Source organism: Lathyrus oleraceus, chromosome 4 (assembly GCF_024323335.1).
Source record: "Lathyrus oleraceus cultivar Zhongwan6 chromosome 4, CAAS_Psat_ZW6_1.0, whole genome shotgun sequence".
Lineage (NCBI taxonomy): Eukaryota > Viridiplantae > Streptophyta > Magnoliopsida > Fabales > Fabaceae > Lathyrus > Lathyrus oleraceus.
Window position 1 is genome coordinate 14443482 of NC_066582.1, and position 21225 is coordinate 14464706.

General features: G+C 35.2%; 1 protein-coding gene and 1 long non-coding RNA gene across 6 annotated transcripts; one reads left to right on the plus strand and one right to left on the minus strand.

The window, feature by feature from the left end:
* The first annotated feature begins 551 nt into the window (after positions 1–551).
* Positions 552–13778, plus strand: LOC127138418 (uncharacterized). Of its 5 annotated transcripts, none has more exons than XR_007808765.1 (6): positions 552–791; positions 937–1335; positions 1665–1929; positions 2104–2285; positions 2397–2481; positions 13236–13778. It is a non-coding gene; the product is annotated as an uncharacterized LOC127138418 (long non-coding RNA). The 5 variants fall into 5 exon arrangements; XR_007808767.1 differs by having other exon boundaries at positions 554–791; positions 1665–1721; positions 1818–2285; XR_007808768.1 differs by having other exon boundaries at positions 554–791; positions 1665–1690; positions 1818–2285.
* Positions 13779–14598: 820 nt separating this feature from the next.
* LOC127138417 (CBL-interacting serine/threonine-protein kinase 6) lies at positions 14599–16568 on the minus strand. Its single transcript, XM_051064857.1, has one exon. It carries the CDS (start codon positions 16132–16134, stop codon positions 14815–14817), a length of 1320 nt encoding a protein of 439 aa, XP_050920814.1. The 5' UTR covers positions 16135–16568; the 3' UTR covers positions 14599–14814.
* Between the last annotated feature and the right edge of the window lie 4657 nt (positions 16569–21225).

Genomic DNA, 21225 nt, shown 5'->3' on the forward strand with positions numbered 1-21225 from the left:
TATCCAATATATTCATTGGTCAATAACTAATAAATAACAAACTACAATTAACTTTATATGTGTCAAGTAATTAGTGGCCCGATAATATTAATAATTCACATACATGTATAATAACTAGTTCATTTAGCCCAATACCAAATCACCTAACAAAACCAACATTACAAATATCAACCAAAAACAAAATTCAAACAAAATGTCACCAATGTAAAAAAATCTCTCAAAACCTGTCACAATGCAGGAAAAAAAACCAGTTGTCTTGGAACTACAATGTAACTAAAATATCAAACAGACAAACAATGTGGTTAATCGCATGAAGCAGTATAATATTATGGTAGCAATGGTAGTACATAGCAGCAGTACTGTAATTCAGAATGTTAATAATAAAAAAAGTACTATAATTCAGAAGCTTATTATTTTTATGGTAAGATTGTGAAGAGTTACAGATTTCTTATAGACCAACAGCATCTTGACACGTAGCTTAATCTACTTGTAAGCCAATAGATAGTCGACATGTACTGTTTTTATTCCATTTCTTCGTTGTCCTTTCTTTCACCTTATTGCAGGTGTGTGGATTAGACTCAGTAACATTATTGGAATATGAAATTGAATTGCACGGTCGTTATATCATATCATATTTTGTTGTACTGTTTGCCGTGTCTTTCTTCTGAAATAGTAATAACCTCACAAAGTCGTTGAAAAGCACTACACTTTAATTTTTATTCATTAATAGAAAAAAAATATTTAAGAGCACATGAATCTCCACCTCCTATCACCTTCACCTTCACCTTGTGGTATGTATCTATAAATTCTATATATCTGTATAGAAGGCATGTCAGTATTGTGTCTGGTGTCTGTGTTGTGTCTGGTTTATATCTTTATGACTGATTTATTGGTTGGTATAAATAATGAGCTACCAATGTTGGTTGAAAAGGATAGGATATGGAGAAGAGAGACAACAAGAAAAACAAGAAAGCGAAGAGCCCTAATTCATATATAGAGGTGGTGCATATGTATATATAGAGTGTAGGACAGAAGTGCAGTATGTGGCCAAAATGGGAGGAAATGAGATTGGAGATCAGATCTTACAACTGGATCAGTGGAGGATGGTAGGGTTGATGCCATATTGAATATTGATTCAAAGAGAGAATCCACAGAGAGAGAGAGACATAATAGGTAGAGAGTAAAGTTAATGACAGAAGAGAGTGAGCACATGCCGGTAGTGATTGTATGATAGCATACAATTCTCGGTGTGTGCTCACTTCTCTTTCTGTCATCTACTCATCTCTCGAATGTGTCTCTCTTAATCTGACATTATTATCTTCGTGAGATATGTAGGTATATGAATCAACTCTCTTATCTATTTATGTCTTATTTATTTTTTATATGTATTTGTAACTCATTTTAATTATATATTTATTTAATATTTATCATGTATATATTAGATTAATTTAGAGGTATTTTAATATTAATCTATCAAAATAACATCTTAGTAGGACTTTTTTAGTTCAGGTTCAAATTCTGGTGTTGGCGTGACATTTTTGATTTGCATAAGATAGTAGAATTAAAGATATTTGATATGTTATGGAGATACTATTTGATATGTTTGGCATGTTTAAATTCACCATTATTTACTTTTTAATATTTTTTTTGTTATAAATTTTTAGGATGAGGAAATGGTGTTCGGTTCAAGGTAAGGAAGATGATAAACTTACTGACCTAGCGTAAGTTTTGCAGCTGAAATGTTTAATTTAATTTTAATTTTAGTAATAATTTTCTATACTTAATTATAATATTATATTAATTATTATATTTTTTAGTGCAATTGTGAGTGTGGCGATGTAATCAAAGCGTGGCTTTTTATGGTACTTTTTTTATTTTAATTCATTCATTATGTTGTTGAATCCTAAACTGAAATGGAGCTTCTCAAAGGTACGCAATTTTACTATTCATTCTCTAACAGAAAATTCAGATTATTTTATGAATCAAATTTCACCAAATACTTTTGTTTTTCTTACATGAAATCATGCTTCTACCTTAATCTGATCCACAATTTCTGCTTAACCCTATTAATTAATTTGTGTTTGATACATATATATTCTGTAGGGTAAAATCCCTAAGAAAATGGGAATTCTTTTGAAGGGTCGTTTTCAAATTATGTATATGTCTTCTGGATTGTAGCTAAATAAGGTAATGTTTTGTTTTATTCCCTTTGTAGTAGCTAGCTAGGTCTGGAATTGGAATGGATATACTGGAATTCAAAGCACCTACCCTCCTTAATTATATAGGTTGAATTCATTGTTTTCTCAAAGATCTTGTACTGAATTTTCTCATCTTAGATTGTATTGTTTTTCATCCTTAATTGCTATTTGGGTTCATAATTTATGTGTGTAAAACAGATAGCTGAGGATAATCTTTGTTGTTACTGTTTCCCGGAACTGCAAAAAGAAAACATGAGTTCAAGCACTATATATAGCTGTTCAGGTAAACTTTTTTTTCCTCCATGTATGGTGCGAGTTCTAGTTTAATCAATGGAGAGAGGGAGGTGAAACATAGTGAGATGGGTATGGTTGATAAAACCCTTAACAGATTGATTACTTTGAAGGGGCACCAAACACGATACTATCACGAACAGTTTGACACCGGTAAAATTCTAAAAAGTGAATTCATTGAATGTAATCACATGTGTTGCTGGCAAACACAGATAAACCTTCCGTTATAAGGATGACATTAATAAAGAATATATAAGATAAATGAGTCTTTTACTGTTTTAGATGGAGATGTGGTGTCGTGAGATCTCTTGGTGGTCTCGGTCTTTTTAGCTGCTGTTGCTCCAGTCATGGTTTGTAGTTGCGTTCAGATATGCGGCTTATGTAATCGTGAGCACTGCAAGTGTTGCGATGCGAATTGTGGTCACGGTCGTTGTGATATGATTTTATTTTTTATTAGCATAAAATATTATAATTTATTACTTAGCTTATAACTCACATATGTCATATTTTCTCTCTAAAGTTTGTCTATCTATATCAATATCAACAACTATTTATCGCTTTACATTTCAAAACAATGTCAAGAATGTCTATCACTTTAAAACATCTCTAGTCCTTATAAAAATGCCCTATAAATCTATGATAAAAAGAAAAAGGAAGATATATATGTAATTTGTGTAAGCACTATATAGTTCGTTGTGGTCTGATGCGAATGTTGCGCCCACTACATTGAAGCCATTGCAGTGTTGTAATATGGTTTTTTATTTGATTTACAATCAAATCGCAATTGTGGTGTGAAACCGCAATATTGCGGCTGCATGTGATGCGGTCTACAGTTTGAAACTGGTCTTCCTAGACTCCCCAACAATATGTAAAAAATGATCATTCATGCAAACTTGAAATTGAATTATATCTTGGTCACTACTTTTGGCCTGAAATAGTTGCTAAGTAGTTTCTATCACTACTTTTAGTTTGAACTTGAATTATTAGTTTTCGAACAACAAATTTTATAGATAGGAAGTGCAAGGGATACTCCAACCCATATACAAAGTTGAATTATAAAAAACTACCGACACAACTAAGATTTCTCTCTTGATATACACACTAAAGGAGTAAGACAACTGTTTAAGTACAAGTAAGATCCCACCTTTGACTTAGCCAGCAACCACTTCCCCGAAACGACCTTTATACGCCCAATTAGTACCAATAGATCAAGATTAGTTAAATTTGAATTTTGAAATGACTGATGATTTATTGATATATGTTATTTATCATGCGTGTAGCTTAAAATTCTGTAACCTAGAAATGAATCAGGTTAGGGGAAATAGAACTTATGTTTACTTAGGATTTAATAGATGAAGTGTTTTCCAAGTTCTTAGTTACATTTTGTTGTTTGTTCATGTTTGTAGCCTACTAAAGAGTTCTGTTCCTTTATTCATTTGAAGGTAGACCAAAAGATAAAACTACTAATAAAATGATTAAGTTATTCATTAATCAAATTTAAAGTTTGATCCATCTCTTTTTTGGGTTAGCTTAAAAAATACTAATTAACTATTAAACATTAGTATATAGGGTAGTGTAGTTGAGAGGTGAAGAAATTAAATGCTAGGTGGTCAGTAGTGTAATGAGTGTTCATATCAGGTACCTCTACTGGGTTAAAAGTACATCATTGAGCAAGTTGTGATGAAGACAATGCAATAATCCAAACACTTATCATCATCATCATCATAATTTATTGGTAGAATTAAAAATTACACAAACTTACCAAGTTAGAGGACAATGTATCAACTTATTGGTAGCAAGTTAGAGAAAAAACTTAACTTGGTAGAATTACAATAACTATTCATTATCAGGTACCTCCACTGGGTTGAAGGTACAAATTTTATAATGAATTTTCTCCTCTTTTCCATTGAAATTATTGCACCTCTTTTCCTTTTCATTCTCTCATGTGTTTTTCACCTAGGTTTTCTTTGACTGCTTTTAGGTCTGAATGTACAACTTTTGCCTTGTACAACTTTCAGCCACTGGGTTAGTGCAGAGAGAGTATATGAGAAATGAGAATTTAAGACTTAAACTTCTTCACATTTAAATTAAGTGTTTTTATCCAGATGGAATAAATAGTTTCATGTTTTGGATTCTGCACATATGTCCAAAACTAATGCAAGTAATTTCATGTTATGGGGTCACTAACCTGAACTTAAAAAAAAAGGACCAATATAAGATAGAATAGATAAGGTGTAAATGATGTACTCAAACCCAAATACAACATGGATCAAATAAAGGTGACTTAAATCTAAATATTTCTCATTGTTTTCATAAGGGAGTTACAAGTCTATATATACAAGAGGCTATTAATACAATCTCATAATAATAGGATCATATTAACACAAAATTGACTATTAATAAATACAAAATATATTTACGATAACATTCCCTCTTAAGCTGGAGCATATATACATGTCAGATGCTTCTAGCTTGTTATATATGTAAGATATCCTAGGACCTTGTAAGGACTTAGTTGGAATGTTTACAAGTTGATCATTAGATCTAATAAAAGAAGTTTTGATGATGCCTAAGAGAATCTTCTCTCTAATGAAATGACAACCAACTTCTATGTGTTTAGTCCTCTCATCAAAGATTGGATTTTTGACGAGAGGTGCAAAGTAGATTGATTGTCACAAGCAAGTTCCATAGGACCTATCTCACAAAACTTAAACTCTTGAAACAGACTCCTTAGCCATATATGTTCACATGTTGCATTAGTCATAGCACGATACTCAATTTCAGTGCTTGATCTTGCAAGAACGGTTTGTTTTTTGCTTTTCCACGAGAGCAAGTTACCTCCAATGAGAATACAATAGCTTAAAAGTAGATCTTCTATCACCAGCATATGAATATCAAGAATATTAGTGTGGCCTTTGTCCATATAAATAAGCCCTTTGCCTAGTGATCCTTTGATGTATCTTAGGATTCGAACAACTGCATATTAATAACTATCACATGGTGAATTGAGAAACAGACTAATGTAACGACTAGAAATACAATGTCTGACCTGGTCATAGTAAGATAATTTAACTTTGTAACCATTCTTCTATATCGGTTTGGGTCTAGATAGGGTTCGCCTTAATTGGGTATAAGCTTCACATTTGTATCCATAGGTATATCCATAGGCTTACAATCAAGCATCCTTGTTTCTTCTAAAATGTCAAGAGCATATTTCCTCTAAGAAATGGCAATACTTGTTTTTTGATTGAGCAACTTCAATTCCAAGAAAGTACCGCAACCGACTAAGATCTTTGATCTGAAAGTGTGTAAACAATTGTTGCTTTAGTTGTATAATGCCCTCTTCATCACCTATTATGACAATGTCATCTACATACACCACAAGGTGATTTACCTTGTTCAAAGGCATGCATTTATAAAGGAAACCGAGTGAGGTAAATCATCTCATTCAAAGGCGAACATTTAAAGAAAACTGAGCGATCTGCTTCACAGCGAATAATACTAAATTGTTGAATAACTTTGCTAAACTTTCCAAACCAAGCACTAGGTGACTATTTTAATCCATACAATGACTTTTGCAACCTGCGGACAATATCATACACTCCTTGAACAACAAATCCAGGTGGTTACTCCATATAAATTTCCTTCTCTAAATCACCATGTAGAAAGGCATTCTTGATATCGAGTTGGTATAAAGGCCAAGATGGATGGCAACCATAGACAAGAACAAACAAATTGATGCCATTTTAGCAGCCGGAGAAAACTATCCCCATAATCCAAGCCATAAATCTTTATATATCCTTTTGCCACCGATCAATCCTTCAATCGATCCACATGCCCCTCGGGCCCAACTTTGACAATGAAAACCCATCGACAATCAACCGTAAATTTTCCAGGAAGATGAGGAACAAGAGTCCATGTACTATTGGATTCCAAAGGTGCCATCTCATTAATCATTGCATATCTCCATCGTGGATGAGATAATGCTTCCTGGACATTCTTAGGAAGGGTAATAGAAGATAAGGCATAATGGCAGGAAGATAACCATGGTAAGTCACAAAGTTATAAATAGGATATGGATTGATAGTGGATCGTTTACCTTTATGAAGTGCAATATGTTGGTTAGTGGAAGTGTCGGGTGGGACCGTAGCAGGAGAATAGATTGGTGTAGGAGTTGAGTCACGGGGATCGGGTGGAAGGACAACCTATGGAGCTCTATGATGACGCCGATAAATAATACCATACCTATGATCAACCTGTGAGGAAGACACATGTTCTGAAACTTGATGAACATCAAAAAGAAGAATTGGTAATACGGTATTAAATATGAATTAACTGATGACACGAAGAACATAGTATCCTCAAAGAATGTGATATCTGCAGACACATAGAAACGATGTGTGCTAGGACAATAACACCGATATCCCTTTTGAACCTGAGAATATCTAAGAAAGATACATTTGACCGCCCGAGCAGACATCTTATTAAGTCCTAGAGTAAGATCATGTACAAAACAGGTGGAAACAAACACGAAAGGGGTCCTGTTGAAACTAAATAGACTGGAAAATTTTATTACCCAAAACAGAAGATAACATGCGATTAATTAAATAGCATGCCGTAAGAATAGTGTCACCCTAAAATTTTGAAGGTGCCTTAGCATTTATCAACCGTGTCCAGGTGGTATCAACAATATGACGATTTTTACGTTCAATCACACTATTTTGTTGCGGTGTATGAGGACAACCAGATTTGTGTATGATGTCATGAGAAGTCAAAATCGATTTAAAGGGCGCAAAAAAATATTCTTTTGCATTACCACCACGCAAAACTCGAATTATCTTTCCAAATTGATTTTTTATTTCAGAATAAAACATTTGAAAGGCACCAAATAACTCAGAACGGTCTTTTAATAAAAATAACCAAGTACACCTTGAAAAGTCATCGATAAAAGTAACGGTTGAGAATGTAGGAAGTCTAAGTAGTGTGGATAATAGTTCCACATTGGTTGAAAATGTCGAGACTTGCATTTATAAGTGAGAGAATCCACCCACCTATATCACCTTAAGGTTTTTGGTGAATATGTGATGTGTCTCTCACAAAGGCGTTACTCTAGAAAAGAAGTCTCACAATATTCAATGCTCCCTAGTGAAAAACTCCCCTAACACATGGTATCAGATCCAATTCCAATCGTCTGCCCCGTACTCCGGTCTTGTATACAAAAAAAATCAGAATTAAAGGTTATAGAGCAGTTCAAACTACGGTTAAGACTCCCCTAACACATGGTATCAGATCTAGTTCATTTGTAGTTCCAATCGTCTGCCCCGTACTCCAGTCCTATATACCAGAGAAATCAGAATTAAAGGTTATAGATCAGTTCAAACTACGATTAAGACGGCTGATTGAAATTAAATTGAAGGCACAAGGCACAACTAGGTACAAATATTACTGAGTTTAAGGATAAAGATGGACGAGGCGAAGCGTGACGAACACCAATTCCATGTGCCATTGACCCATTAGCAAGAGTAATGGTGTGGGATGTTTTAGGAGGAGATAATTTAGAAAAGAGAGATGAATTAGCAACTAAGTGATCAGATACACCAAAATCTAAAATCCATGGTCCAATAGACACAGAGTGAGAGAAACAAAACTGAAAACAAGAAAAAAATAGGGTTGAACTAGAGTGCTTGATACCAACTTAAATTTGAATATTTCTCATTATCTTCATAAGGAAATTACAAGTCTATATATACAAAAGGCGATTAAATACAATTCCATAATAATAGAATCGTATTAAAAACAAAATTGACTACTAATAAATACAAAATATATTTACAATAACAAGATGGCTACTGTTAAGAGTCCCACATCGGATAATATATGGCCTGAACATGTGTTTATAAGTGGGGACAATCCTCACTCTACCAACCAGTTTTGTAGGGTTGAGTTAGACTTAACCACATTTCTTAACATGGTATCAAGAGTCTCGTTTAAGATCCGGTGGACCACCTGCGCGTGAGGGTGTGTGTTAAGAGTCCCACATCGAATAATATATGGCTTGAACATGTTTATAAGTGGGGACAATCTTCACTCTACCAACCGATTTTGTAGGGTTGAGTTAGACTCAACAATATTTCTTAACAATTACAAAGACTACTAAGCAAAAGCAGGCAACCCCAAATAAGAAAAAGAAACCACTTCCATAAAATACATTTAAAGGGAGCAACATATCATTCATAGTACAAACAATATCCATCCTTAGCCCGAGCTGGGAACCACTTGGATTGCCTAGAGCACATAATACCATACCGTCTTTAGATCCTTCCCCCCTTTTTCTCTATAGAGCCAAAAGACTTGAAGCTAAAAAGAGGTGATACATTACATACCACATGGAATTACTAGCTATAGGATCATGTCAACCATTTACACACTGCATTCTATGAAGTCCGGACTCGGACACGAGACACGACACGGACACGAGGATCCTGGTAATGTAAAAAACATAGGACACGGACACGATTATATATATTTTATATATTTATATAATAATGCAATTTATGAGCACAATTTCTAAAGAGTTAAAATGAAAAGCAAAATTTATGTTTATTTACACTTTTTTTTGACACAAATATTTAATTTAAATTTAATACTTTCAATCAACGGGAAAAAAAAGACATAAATTTACCAAAATAAAATGATACAAATCATATCATAGTCAAAGCACATTGAGAAAACCAGCCTTTAACCCAGCCTCATCAAAAGACAAGTCAGCAACTTCAAAAAATCCCCAGTCATCTAATGATCCAAACTCATCTCCAACGACATCCCACATTCTATTTCCTCGGAGAGTGCTCCTTGATAGAAGGTTACTATGCACAATGTGGTGTCATCTTGTTTCTCTTCAAAGAATAGATAAATGAATATGTGCTCTAATTTCTTTCACAACATGATGATGAATAAGGTTGTGCAATTAGTTTTAAATCAACCTTTTTTTTAAATTCTAAAAATTTTTGAGTTTGCCTTTTTTTTTTAATTCTGAATTTTTTAAAGTTGGACCTTATCTTTTATTTGAAATAAGGTGTCGTATCCGTGTCCACTGCGATTCAAATGTTTTTTTTTTGTTGGACACTCCAAAAATGTGTCAGATACGTGTTGAACGAGTATCCATGTCGGACACGTGTCTGACACGGCGAGTGTCCGACATGGCGACACGCCGTGTGAATGGCGTGTCAGAGCTTAATAGCAAACTGCACAATAAAAGTCAAACGTACCAAACAATTGGAGTTTTGATTCGGGAGGTTTTGTGAATAATTAACATAACATGGCTTTGACATCACCAATAACCCTCCTCCAAAATAGATTAAGCCGAGTAGAAACTGGGAAAGCCTGTTCAACAACAATTGCTAAGAAAAATCTATTAGCTTGTGCATAATTCCTTATCACCTAGTCCTTAGGAAAACATATCAGGGGAATAGATTTTGCAGAAAAATTAGTATACGTTGAACTGACAAAATATGCCTCAATTGTTAGGCGGGTTAGAATGGACATATGTTTTCTGGGAGTTTAACTTATAGTCATTTGATTCCTAATCATCAACCCCTCATCCATAAGAAATTACTGCAAGATGAACTGACAAAAATCATACATCCATTCTAACCGGTTTCCCTTCAGGGGGGAAAGAATAATGGATTCCAGCCGCCAAAGAAACTCATCCCTTAGTGCTTGCTCACTGACAAAGAAACTCCTCCTTCAGCCAAAAACCTCCCATAGCCAACCTCCAAGATCATTCCCTTATATATTGCAAAAAGCCTCATGAAGACATCCTAAAAAGGTACATGATGGTGACATAAAATGCACTCACTAATATTAACCAGACATACGTATGAAATGAGGGTAGGAAAATAACTTAAACAATTGCACCTTTAAATATTAACTTTTTCGTATAAATGAGATGAAAAATTCTTAGAGGTAGGACAGGAGGAAGTATTTTATATGTGTGCGTGCTCCTGACTATGTGTGTGCATGCATAGGTAACATGACATAAGATGGAAATTATAATCTACCAAGATATGAAAATCATGATTGATATATCCTCTTTATGGAAATTATGATCTACCAAGGTTAGAATCCTTTTTTATCCCAAGATCTAGGGTCTAGACCCTGTTGGTTGAAAGAAAGGATTCCAATTCCAAGTTCTCCCGTAATAGTATTAATGTGAAGAGTAAGCAAAATCACATTGTAAGTTGAAGGTTGGCGGTCGCTAGGATGAAGAGGTTTCAGAAGTGCATTCAGAGGTCACTAACTACTTCTCTAGTCAGTTCTCTGAATTTCCTAGTGACAAACTAGGGTTAGATGGGGTCACTTTTCCGACTCTTGCTTCGGACTAGAGGTCAGCCTTATCGTCTCATTTCCTGTAGGTGTGGAGTTAGATGAATTGGTTTGTATGTGTGATGGAAACAAGTTTCCGGGTCCTATCGGATCGATTTATCCTTCATGAAATATTGTTGGTATCTTTTTATGGAAGGCTTTTGGTTGACGTTTCACCTGTTGTGTGCTAATGCTAGGCTTATCTCTTTATTGGTTGTTTGAGCTAACTGGTTGCCAAGTTTTGGCATGTAGGCTAGCTGAGGTTATGGGATCACCTAATCTCTCTTGATCAGTCAACTTTTGTTAAAGGGGGGAAATTGGTTGGTGGGTTTATGGTGGTGAATGATATTATCGATATGACTAAGAAATATAATAGGGAATGTTTGATCTTCATGGTGGATTTTAAAAATGCTTATGACTCGGTGAATTAGGTTTCTTAGACTACATGCTTGGTAGTTTTGGTTTTAACAATAAGTGGCACAACTGGATTTGTGCTTTTGTGTTTTACGGTAACCTCTCTATTCCGATAATGGGTGTCTGACGAAAGAGATTAATACTCACAAAGGTCTCAAGTAGGGTGATCACGTAATCCTTTTCCGTCTGGTGGTAGAAGCATTGAGAGGGATGTTCCCGAAGAATGAGTCCCTTGAGTTGTTTTAAGGACTCTCTGTGGGACGGACTTTGGTGTGTTTACTTTTCATCTATTGTTTGCGGATGTCACTTTTCTTTTTGTTGAATCTATAGCTGATAACCTTTAGACAATGGCGACTACTTTGTGCTGTTTTGGGCTAGCATTGGGGATATATCTTAATTTTTCTAAAAGTAGCATTATGGAAGTGAATGGGCGAGGGAGAGTGTTTTCTTAATTGCAAAGTAGGCTCAATTCCCTTTAGATATCTTGGCCTTTTAGTGGAAGCAAATAGCTGCAAATTGGAAACCTGAGAAGCTCTCATTGCTTCTTTTCGTAAGAGATTTGAGTCCTGAAGAAATAAGTATATCATTTTGGATGGTAGAATTGTCCTTTTGAACTCTATTCTAAGTAGCATTCTTATCTTTTATCTCATTTTTCTGATATTGTTTGTTGAGGTGTGGAAACAGACTACCAACTTTATAGGCGGTTCCTTTGAGGAGGGGTGAAAGGAAGTAATAAGATTTTGTGGGTAATAAGATTTTGTGGGTTAAGTGGTCTAATGTCTATAAGCCGAATAAAGTTGGGGGTTTGAGGTGAAAGACTTGAGGTATGTTAGCTTGGCTCTGGTAGGTCAGTGGAGATGGAGGGTAATTTATGGTGTTGACTCTTTGTAGCGTAAGGTTCTTATAGCTAGGTATGATAGCATGTCGTCCTTTCACTAGCTAGCAATTGCACCAAACTATTTCACTGATACTCTTATTGGTGAAGTCAAATTTCTCATTGAGTCTATGTTTGGTAACATGGTCACTCATCGCTGCCTCACGTTTAGTACACTTTCTACCATGATTTTGTGAAGCTACTATTTGCAGCTTCTCTTACAACGTGATTTGTGACCGTTGTTTTATCTTTTTCCAAACACACACTTAGATGTTTCTTCTAAAGTTGTTTCTTCCCGGTTCTCGGAGGGTGTGGAGAAAGTGATATGTAATGAGTTGTTGACAAAATTTTGGTTTGATGAGTATCTGGGTTAGTTGGCTAGGCCGAGAATTTGTTGTTAGTTAGCTAGGCCGAGAGTTTGTTTTACCACCTGACTTGTACTGCCTATTCTCGGTTTTTAGTTGTTGCTTAGCTCTGATCTATCATTTAGCGATTTGATCGAATGAAAGTTGTAGAATTATTTTATTTTCTCTAATAAGGTGGTCGACTCAGTAACTAGTGGATCACGTTAAGTTCTCCTCTTAGTAACTGTTTATGGCCAAGTCCCTAAGATTTGTGTCTACATTCTTTAAGTGAGTAGGAGAACCCATTATTTGCCTAGGGAGATAGTTTGTGGAGCATTTAGTTGACTAGTCTTGTTTCTTGTGTGTTTTGTATTCTGAGGGCTTTTCTGCGCCTGTGTTTTAGGCTTTTCCTATGCTCTTGGGAGTGTAGACAAGAAGTGTTTCTTGAACCAAACCATGAACAACTAGACAAAATCATGCAACCACCATTTTGTTTTGAAATTTAGTTTAGCCGCGTTGAATTAGGATGTCAAGGGTTTATCTAACTACCACATAGCTAACTATCATGTTTTACTTTCTTTTGAGTTTTGAATTCTACTTGGCTGTTGAGTATATATGGAGGTTTTGTTGTTTTGAGTAGAACAATAGTACTATTGTTATTGCTTGTTAATGATCATAATGTTATCGGTCTGCTTCTTGAAACTATTATTACTTTGGTATTTGAATTTGAATTTGAAATTGAATTCTCAGGTTTGCATTTTCATACAAGCTACGATAAGAGATTGGGAAATTGCAAAACACAGAAGATGCACGTTTAATTGCATCTCTACTTCAACTGATTATGGCCATTACAGACGCGGCGGGTTACCTGCTGTAAAAACAGCACGCTGTTCCGTTAATTTGAAATCAGACAGTTTGGATTGCACATTAGTAAAATCAACTATAAACAATCTCGGATCTCAATTCCAGATCGAACGGTTAGGGGCGGGTGAGTTACTGTGTGACGACGCAGTTACTGCATCTAACTCAAATCCATTACATGATGGTAGAATAGCACATGTATCAAGTTTGATGGCATACATCCTTTAGACAACAGCCTGGCAAGATAATTAAGCCATGGATGGAACAAACTCTTATAATAAGTTTAGTTTATTAAGAAATTCCATATTATCTTGTTCCAAAATCATGCACCTCATCTTGAGTTGAAACATGATCCTGACCTGACAATATATATTTTGTAATGACATACCAAAACAATGTTTCTTTATTTTTAATGATAGTGTATTTATTGTATCCTTTTGTTTTTAGTTAGGTAATAATACATCACAACATGCACAATAGGCATGTTAGCTGAATAGTACTATTACTTATCCAATGATCTAAGAACTGTGGTTGATAATGCAAGTAGATATACCCACCAATAATTTTATGGGCATTTCACCAAAGTTGTGTAGTTTTTAACAATCCAAACTTTAACTTTCACATGTAGTAGTATTTCAAAATAGAGAATCACTTCATTATTGGGACCATAAATGTTCTTTATCATCCTTCACCTGCATATAAAGCACATAAATACAAGTATTAAAGCTGTTAAAGTTAACCAACCAAATAATGCAGTCACCACCACATTAAGACCACACATTACTTGTAAGAAAATTGTACTATTATTGCATAATATGTGGAGAAAATATGACATGCACATGTTCAAACTAAGTTTGGTCCCATCCATGTGCTCCTCAATGCTCAGTCTCTCTAAACTGACGTGATATTCTTCTGCAAGTTGTGACAATCCTTCACGGGTTGGGAATCTGGTATTGAGATGTAAACCAAGTAACTGATTCCTCTCAAATCAACGTGAAATTGCTAGTGGACGCTGAGATTGTCGCAGATTAATCAGTATTCAAATGGACGGTGAGATTGCTCCGGGATTAGTAAGTATTCAAATGGACGGTGAGATTGTGTCAGGCAGGATTAGTCAATTTTTGGATCGAATACCAAGTTTTAAAACAAAACATAAAATGTTAAAAATAAACAAAACCAAATGGAGAAGAGGAATTTCAAGAGTCCAATTACGCACAAATTATCACACACAAATGGTAACAAGACAATGATCAAACCCAAAGACACTTGCACTGATTCATTAACAAGAATTCTTAAACTTGTTTTTTCTAAAATTCAATTCATGGCAAGTGACAAATAACAATCACCAACCATTTTTGAGAAATTACCTTAAAAACTAAGAATGAAAACAACACAAATCTCATGTTCTAAACAACAATTACACAACTGAATTAACAAACAAGACAAAGAACACAAGACTGATGAAAATTCAAGCTGCTGGAGGATCAGTAGAAGTCCAGAAAATATCTTTAAGCGCAGGACGAAGCTGCTTGCTACAGAACTGATTATACTCCAAAGTATCACCCTTATCTTTCTTCACTTCCACCACCAGAAACGACGGCGTCACCGCGTAAATATCGGCGGCAATGGCCAACTTTCCTTTCCTCCCTCTTTCCTGTCCCTGAAGCCTCACCTTCGTATCACTACTCTTCACGTCGAACTTCACCGCCTTCGCCACTTGTTCCAGTTTCGATATCACTCTACTCGCCGTCCCCGCCGTTGCAAATCTCATCTCCTCCCTCTCTTCTCTCTTCTTCTCCTCAAACAAAGGAGACAAATCGAACCCTTCCGATAAAGATATTATATGAAAAGCATTCATCGTCGTCGGCGTCATCGACGATTTCTCCGCCTCCAGAAAACCAAATCCCTTCTCTTCTTCTTCCTCTTCTTTCTCTTTCTTCCTCCTCGCCACACTCTTCGGAACTGGTTTCTTGAACCAACAAGAATCCATTATCTGTGATATCGTAATTCTAGTATTCGGACTCGGATCAAGAAGCTTCGTGATAAGCCTTCTCGCATCAAGAGAAAACCACGGTGGACATTTGAAATCTCCTCGATAAATCTTCTTATACATAGCCACCAAATTATCATCCTGAAACGGTAAAAATCCGGCGAGAAGAACGTAGAGAATGACACCGCAAGACCAAATATCCGCCTTAGCACCGTCATAGCCTTTCTTCGCGATAACCTCCGGCGAAACATACGCCGGAGTACCACACGTGGTATGCAACAATCCGTCTTGTCTCAAATGCTCCGAGAAAGTACTGAGACCAAAATCAGATACCTTGAGATTACCTTCTTCGTCGAGGAGGAGATTCTCCGGCTTAAGATCACGGTGGTAAACACCGCGACTGTGACAGAAATCAACCGCGGAAATCAACTGCTGGAAATAGACTCTAGCAACGTCTTCCTTAAGACGACCTTTGACGATTTTGTTGAAAAGCTCACCGCCACGAACGAGTTCCATGGCGATGTAGATCTTCGATTTCGAAGCCATCACTTCATGGATTTGAACTATGTTCGAGTGTTTCACCATCTTCATCACTGAAATTTCTCTTTTGATTTGTTCCATCATTCCAACTTTTATCACTTTCTCTTTTCCAACTACTTTCATGGCTACGTTTTTTCCGGAATTCAAGTTTCGCGCGTGATAAACCTTCGCGAATGTTCCGTGACCCAGAACTCGACCCAGCTCGTATTTTCCATCGAGCAGAGCCGAGTGAGAACTCTCTTTTTCCTTCTCACACATGGCGGCTCGGCTTAACGGCTTGGTTAATATTTACAAAAACAATAGACTAGAAGAAGAAAGATGAAGGAGGGAGGGGTATTTTGGGAAAGAGAGAGGAAAAATGAGAAAAAAGATCAACCGTCTTCGACGTGTTTGCGGTGGCAATGTCTACCGCCGATGATCCATTTCGAAAGAACGATAAGTTCAGATGGAGAGAAACAACAACATTGGCCTCTCATCTCTCTGCATTCCTTCTTCTGCAGAGAAGAAAAAGAAAAACTATGATGAACAAAATAAGAATAACAATTATTTATTTGCTGAGAAACTTGAATTGAAGAGTGTGTTAGGTTTTTGACAATACTAGCTTACTGGCGTAAGGTTTGGTTTTATAATAATACCAGACTCTGCTTTCGTTTTCGATCTTAATTGATTGAATCGGACGGTTCTTAAGACAGATTAGGTGAGGATTGACACGTGTATGGTCCATTCTTGCGGTCTTCGTCATGGGCTTGTCTTTTACTATATGAAGATTCAACCGTTGGATGCGTTATGCCATTATTGTAAATAAACGGTGAAATCAAATTGAATAGGGCAGATACACTGGTTTTTATTTTCTTCCTTTTTTTGTTTGATTATTTATTTATTATTATTATTTCTTAACTATGAAGTAATAACTGAGTCAAAGTAGAAAAACTAAAAAGTAATCGTTTTTCCAAAAACTTCCTAATAAATTATAATTAAATATTTACATAGAATAAAGTACAGAATTTAAGAATTTAAAATCTATAAAGTAATGGAAATGAATAATGGTGATGAATCGTGTAAAATTTTTTACATCGATAATGCATATTAATTAATCTCTAAAATAAAAGTGAAGATTTGTATTAATACTTCAAACAGTTTATCTTAAAATATAAATTAATTTTTTGAAATATTGATACAATTTAATCTCTATATAAACAATTATGAATAATTATTGAAAAACATAAAATTATATCTATTAATAGTGATTAAAATAGACAAGTTAATCGCATAACAAAAATAAAAAAGTTTCTAGATGATTTATTATTTTCAAATCAATTGTGTTCTTTTTCTTCTTATAATAAATTGAGTGAAAAAATATAATAATAAAATTTTAAAAATAAATATTAAAAATTATTACCAATTTAAGCTATCACTAGAATTCAAATTCAAATTTCATAGTTGTGTGCAAAATAAGATTTTAGTAATTATTACACTTTAACATTAATAATGTCAGAATTGCTTTCAGGTTGGTAAAGAGTTTCCAATCAAATCATATTAACCACAGGGGTGGAAGGGGATTAGAGCATTTTGTGGAATATTAAGGCACCACCAAGAATTAAATATTTATTGTGGCAAATTTATAGGAGTTGTCTTCCGTCTCGGAAGAAGCTTCGACAACACTTTGTTTTATGTCCACCATATTGTCAATTGTGCGAGAATAACGAATCAAAGCTGACATGTTTGTCTTCTACTAATGAACATCAACTTCAGAAATTTAGTGACGCTAAGAATCTTATTCTTGATATTTGTAGTAAAGAAGATATGAGGACTGCAAGGAGAGTTGCAGTTTTGATTTGGGTCCTTTGAAATAATAGGAATAATGTGATTTGGAATATGATAAAGATGTCGAGTCCAAATTAGGTATGCAAGCTTACCACAATTGACATGATTGATTTAAAGTTCAAGATAACCATGTGAGTGTGATTGAATCTCATAATAACCAAACTATGTAGAAGCCGCTTAAGGGTGGATGAATTGTAATATTGACGCGAGATTTAATAATTAGATGAGACTACTGATAGAGACTGATGTGTTAGAGATTGTCATGGTAGACTCATCATTTGAGGTATATCGTAGGATCGTAGTCTTTTATCGACTATAGAAGTTGAAGCTCTGACCATGAAAGAAGTCGTTCAAGCAGTCATCCAGCTACATCTGGATTTTTTATCTTTGAAAGCGATTCCCAAACGGTGGTCCAAGCGCTCTGGCCCAGCTATGAGGGAGTTCGAAATTTAACCTTATCAAATGTCTATTAAGAATCTTTTACAATATTTTTCCAACTTTTAGGTAAAATTTGTCAAACGCCAAGCGAATTCGGTTGCCTATTTATTAGTTAAAGCGGCCAATTTTTGGATTAAGCGTAGTTTATTTAATTTCATTCCTCCTTATATCGAACGACAATTGTTATTTGAAATGCGTTAAATTTGTTTAGGTAAAAAAGTATAACATATAAATAATTAAAATAAATTGCAAGACAAAGATTCTAAAATTAAGAGTAAGAACTCATATTAATAATTAAAATAAATTAAAAAACCTAATGTAATATGATTCTAACATAAACTATTGTAAAAAAAACAATGAATAATATATGAAATGTGAATCATGCTACTTTAAGTCTATTTGATTTTGGAGTAGATGGAAGAATCAGAAGTAGGGGAGATATTATTATTTTTATCTAGAGAGAGAGTATTTTTAAATATAAACGTTTATGATAAATTTCGACCACAACATACACTCCTTGTCAACAAATTGAATTTGTCGAAATCTTTATGACCATTATTAGCCATTTTTACTTCACCAAAATCATTATTACAAGATCCTCACTACATTTTTGTAATTTACTCTTAGTATCGAAAATCTGAGATAACAAATTGCCCCTCAAAATACCATGTTTCGATTTTAGATCAAAACGAGAGAAAAGTGGCATTTTTAGTGTATTTTCGACACTGTTCCAACTCCCTCGCTAACTTCATCGTCATCATTATCACTTTACTGTGTGTTGTTATTTTCTAGAAAATACTTTTAGAATCACATCATTGCTCCTAGTTTCTAGGACATCATGTTTTTGCACGTCTCATTAACTGTTCCATTCACATTAGTTTCCCCACCTGTTACCAATTCCCCCACTTCTCAAGACACAAAGCGATTCACATTGCCATGCATCGGCCAAGTGTTCGCTACTGGGAAGGAAGACAACTCTATAAATACCTCCATAACACTCTTTTTTCATCTTCTTCACTTTCGCGTACAAAAAAAAACATTTCTCTTCACAACAAGCTATACAAACTTCAATAATGGCAGCTAACATTTCATTCAACAAATTCGATACTCGAAAGAATCCAATGGCTTACACGATTTTGCCATCAGAAAACAATGAAGAAAGGGATTTCGTTCCTGAACCTCCAATGGCTAAAGAAAAAATCTCCATTTGGCAAAAATAGGTACTCATTCCTTTCACACTTTCTGGTAGACTGTTAGCATTCATAAGACCATGCCCAATTGCTAAGTCTTAATGTGAGAAAGTAAAGAACTTTTTCCCATGTTATCCCGTCATCATGCCCTTAGTGTTAGAAGAACTCTCTCTCGACTTATCCTTTATGGAAACACTTATGCGTGTCTTTCGATCTGCACCTCATACCCAAAGCAAAGGTACCTTGCTTGGCTCAATAAAGTCAAAAGCAAAAGATAAAAGCAGTGGTAAGACTTAGACATCTTCGACATGATACAAATTTCTAGAACTGACCCTAGGTATAACCCTTCCATGTTACTTGCATCAATCTTATTTTGGGAAGGTTCGACCAAGACTTTTCAGTTCCCTTTGTGGATTGCTTACGCCAACCTTGTTCGACATAGCAGCCACCACGTGGCTGAACCCTCTTGGAAAAAATTTCACCCCTACTATAGAAATTGACAATGAATTTGTTATTGAATGCTTCAACTTCAAAAAATTCATTATCGACCACCATGCCAAGAATACTGAATAGGTCTCCGACCAAGAACACATAACTTTCTTGACCCCTTTGGCTTTCTAACTATGTTTTCTGTTCAAGATCATTACAAATAACTAAAAAATATGTCCCTCTCGCAATCCAATTCCATGAGGGTCAAAAAAATTCTTTAGCTAAACTGTTGTGAGCCAACTTATATCAATAACTTGGAAATGCCTCTTATAAGTTGAAACATCTCCCAAAAACCAACAAACTATATCTTGTCTCTAGCCCTTTATGGATTTTGCAACTCTGGTTAAATGTTACCTTTGAGCCTAAGTTGCATATAACTGAATCGAAATATTTGTTAGAAGAAACCGACAGCGGGAGCATCGAAGGCATCAGACTCGCCTTGGTCACTCCCTATGACAAACCTTTACAAATAACATTTATGAAATACATCAAACTTTTCCTTGAGTCGAAAACTTTTTTTCCACCATGGCTCCTTTTGTGGACAGGTGGTTTGGTCCATCTTGGTTTCGAAACATGTTCCCTGGTATAACCTCTTCAGTTGCTGCAACGTCGAACTCTGCCTGGGCAGATTTTAAAACCCTAATGCTTCTCTCCACTCAAATTGAAATTGGAACTGATGGTTTTGGTTTCATTGGCTACCATCCCAATCTAGTGCTAGACAATTTGGTTTTAGCCAAATGCTGCCTAATTCGCTATACTCTTTGGAGAACGACATTTGTTGGTCGAAAAGGAAACTCACCCTAATTGATACTAGATTGTATGGATTTTGCTCGCCAGCAAGCTCTCGAGTTTCCCACTTTCCAGTTCCAATAATCTTTCTTTCTAACAGTGGAATTCGACAACTAGTGAACAAGCTACTTTTAAGGCCACTTTTCTAAACAAAATTTCTGCAAGTGGTTGTCGACGACCTTCTCTATCTTACAAGAGCATCCAAAAAATAAAAAGGTATATATTTAATCATTTAAATTATTTTATTTAATACCTTCGATTTCTCATATGTTCCCATTGTAGTTGAGACTGCAACAAAGGTTGATACAAATTTTGAAGGCCCTTCTAATGTTGGTGAAGATAAGAAAAAAGAAGAACCTCAACAGAAAAGGGTAAGTTTTTCTTTCTTGATTTTTAGCTAATCTTTGAAATGGTTCTAACAGTGCTTTCTATTCAGAATTGAAAACACGGCTCTGACTCCTCTACAACTAACAAAACCAAGAAGAAAAATAAATCTAAAAACATTACCACAACATAGGCATATATTCGATTTCTTCTCTAATGACTTTAATAACAACGAAACTAAACCATCTTTTCCCAACAGGCTATTCTAAAACCTACAAAAACTGTGGCTGAAGTC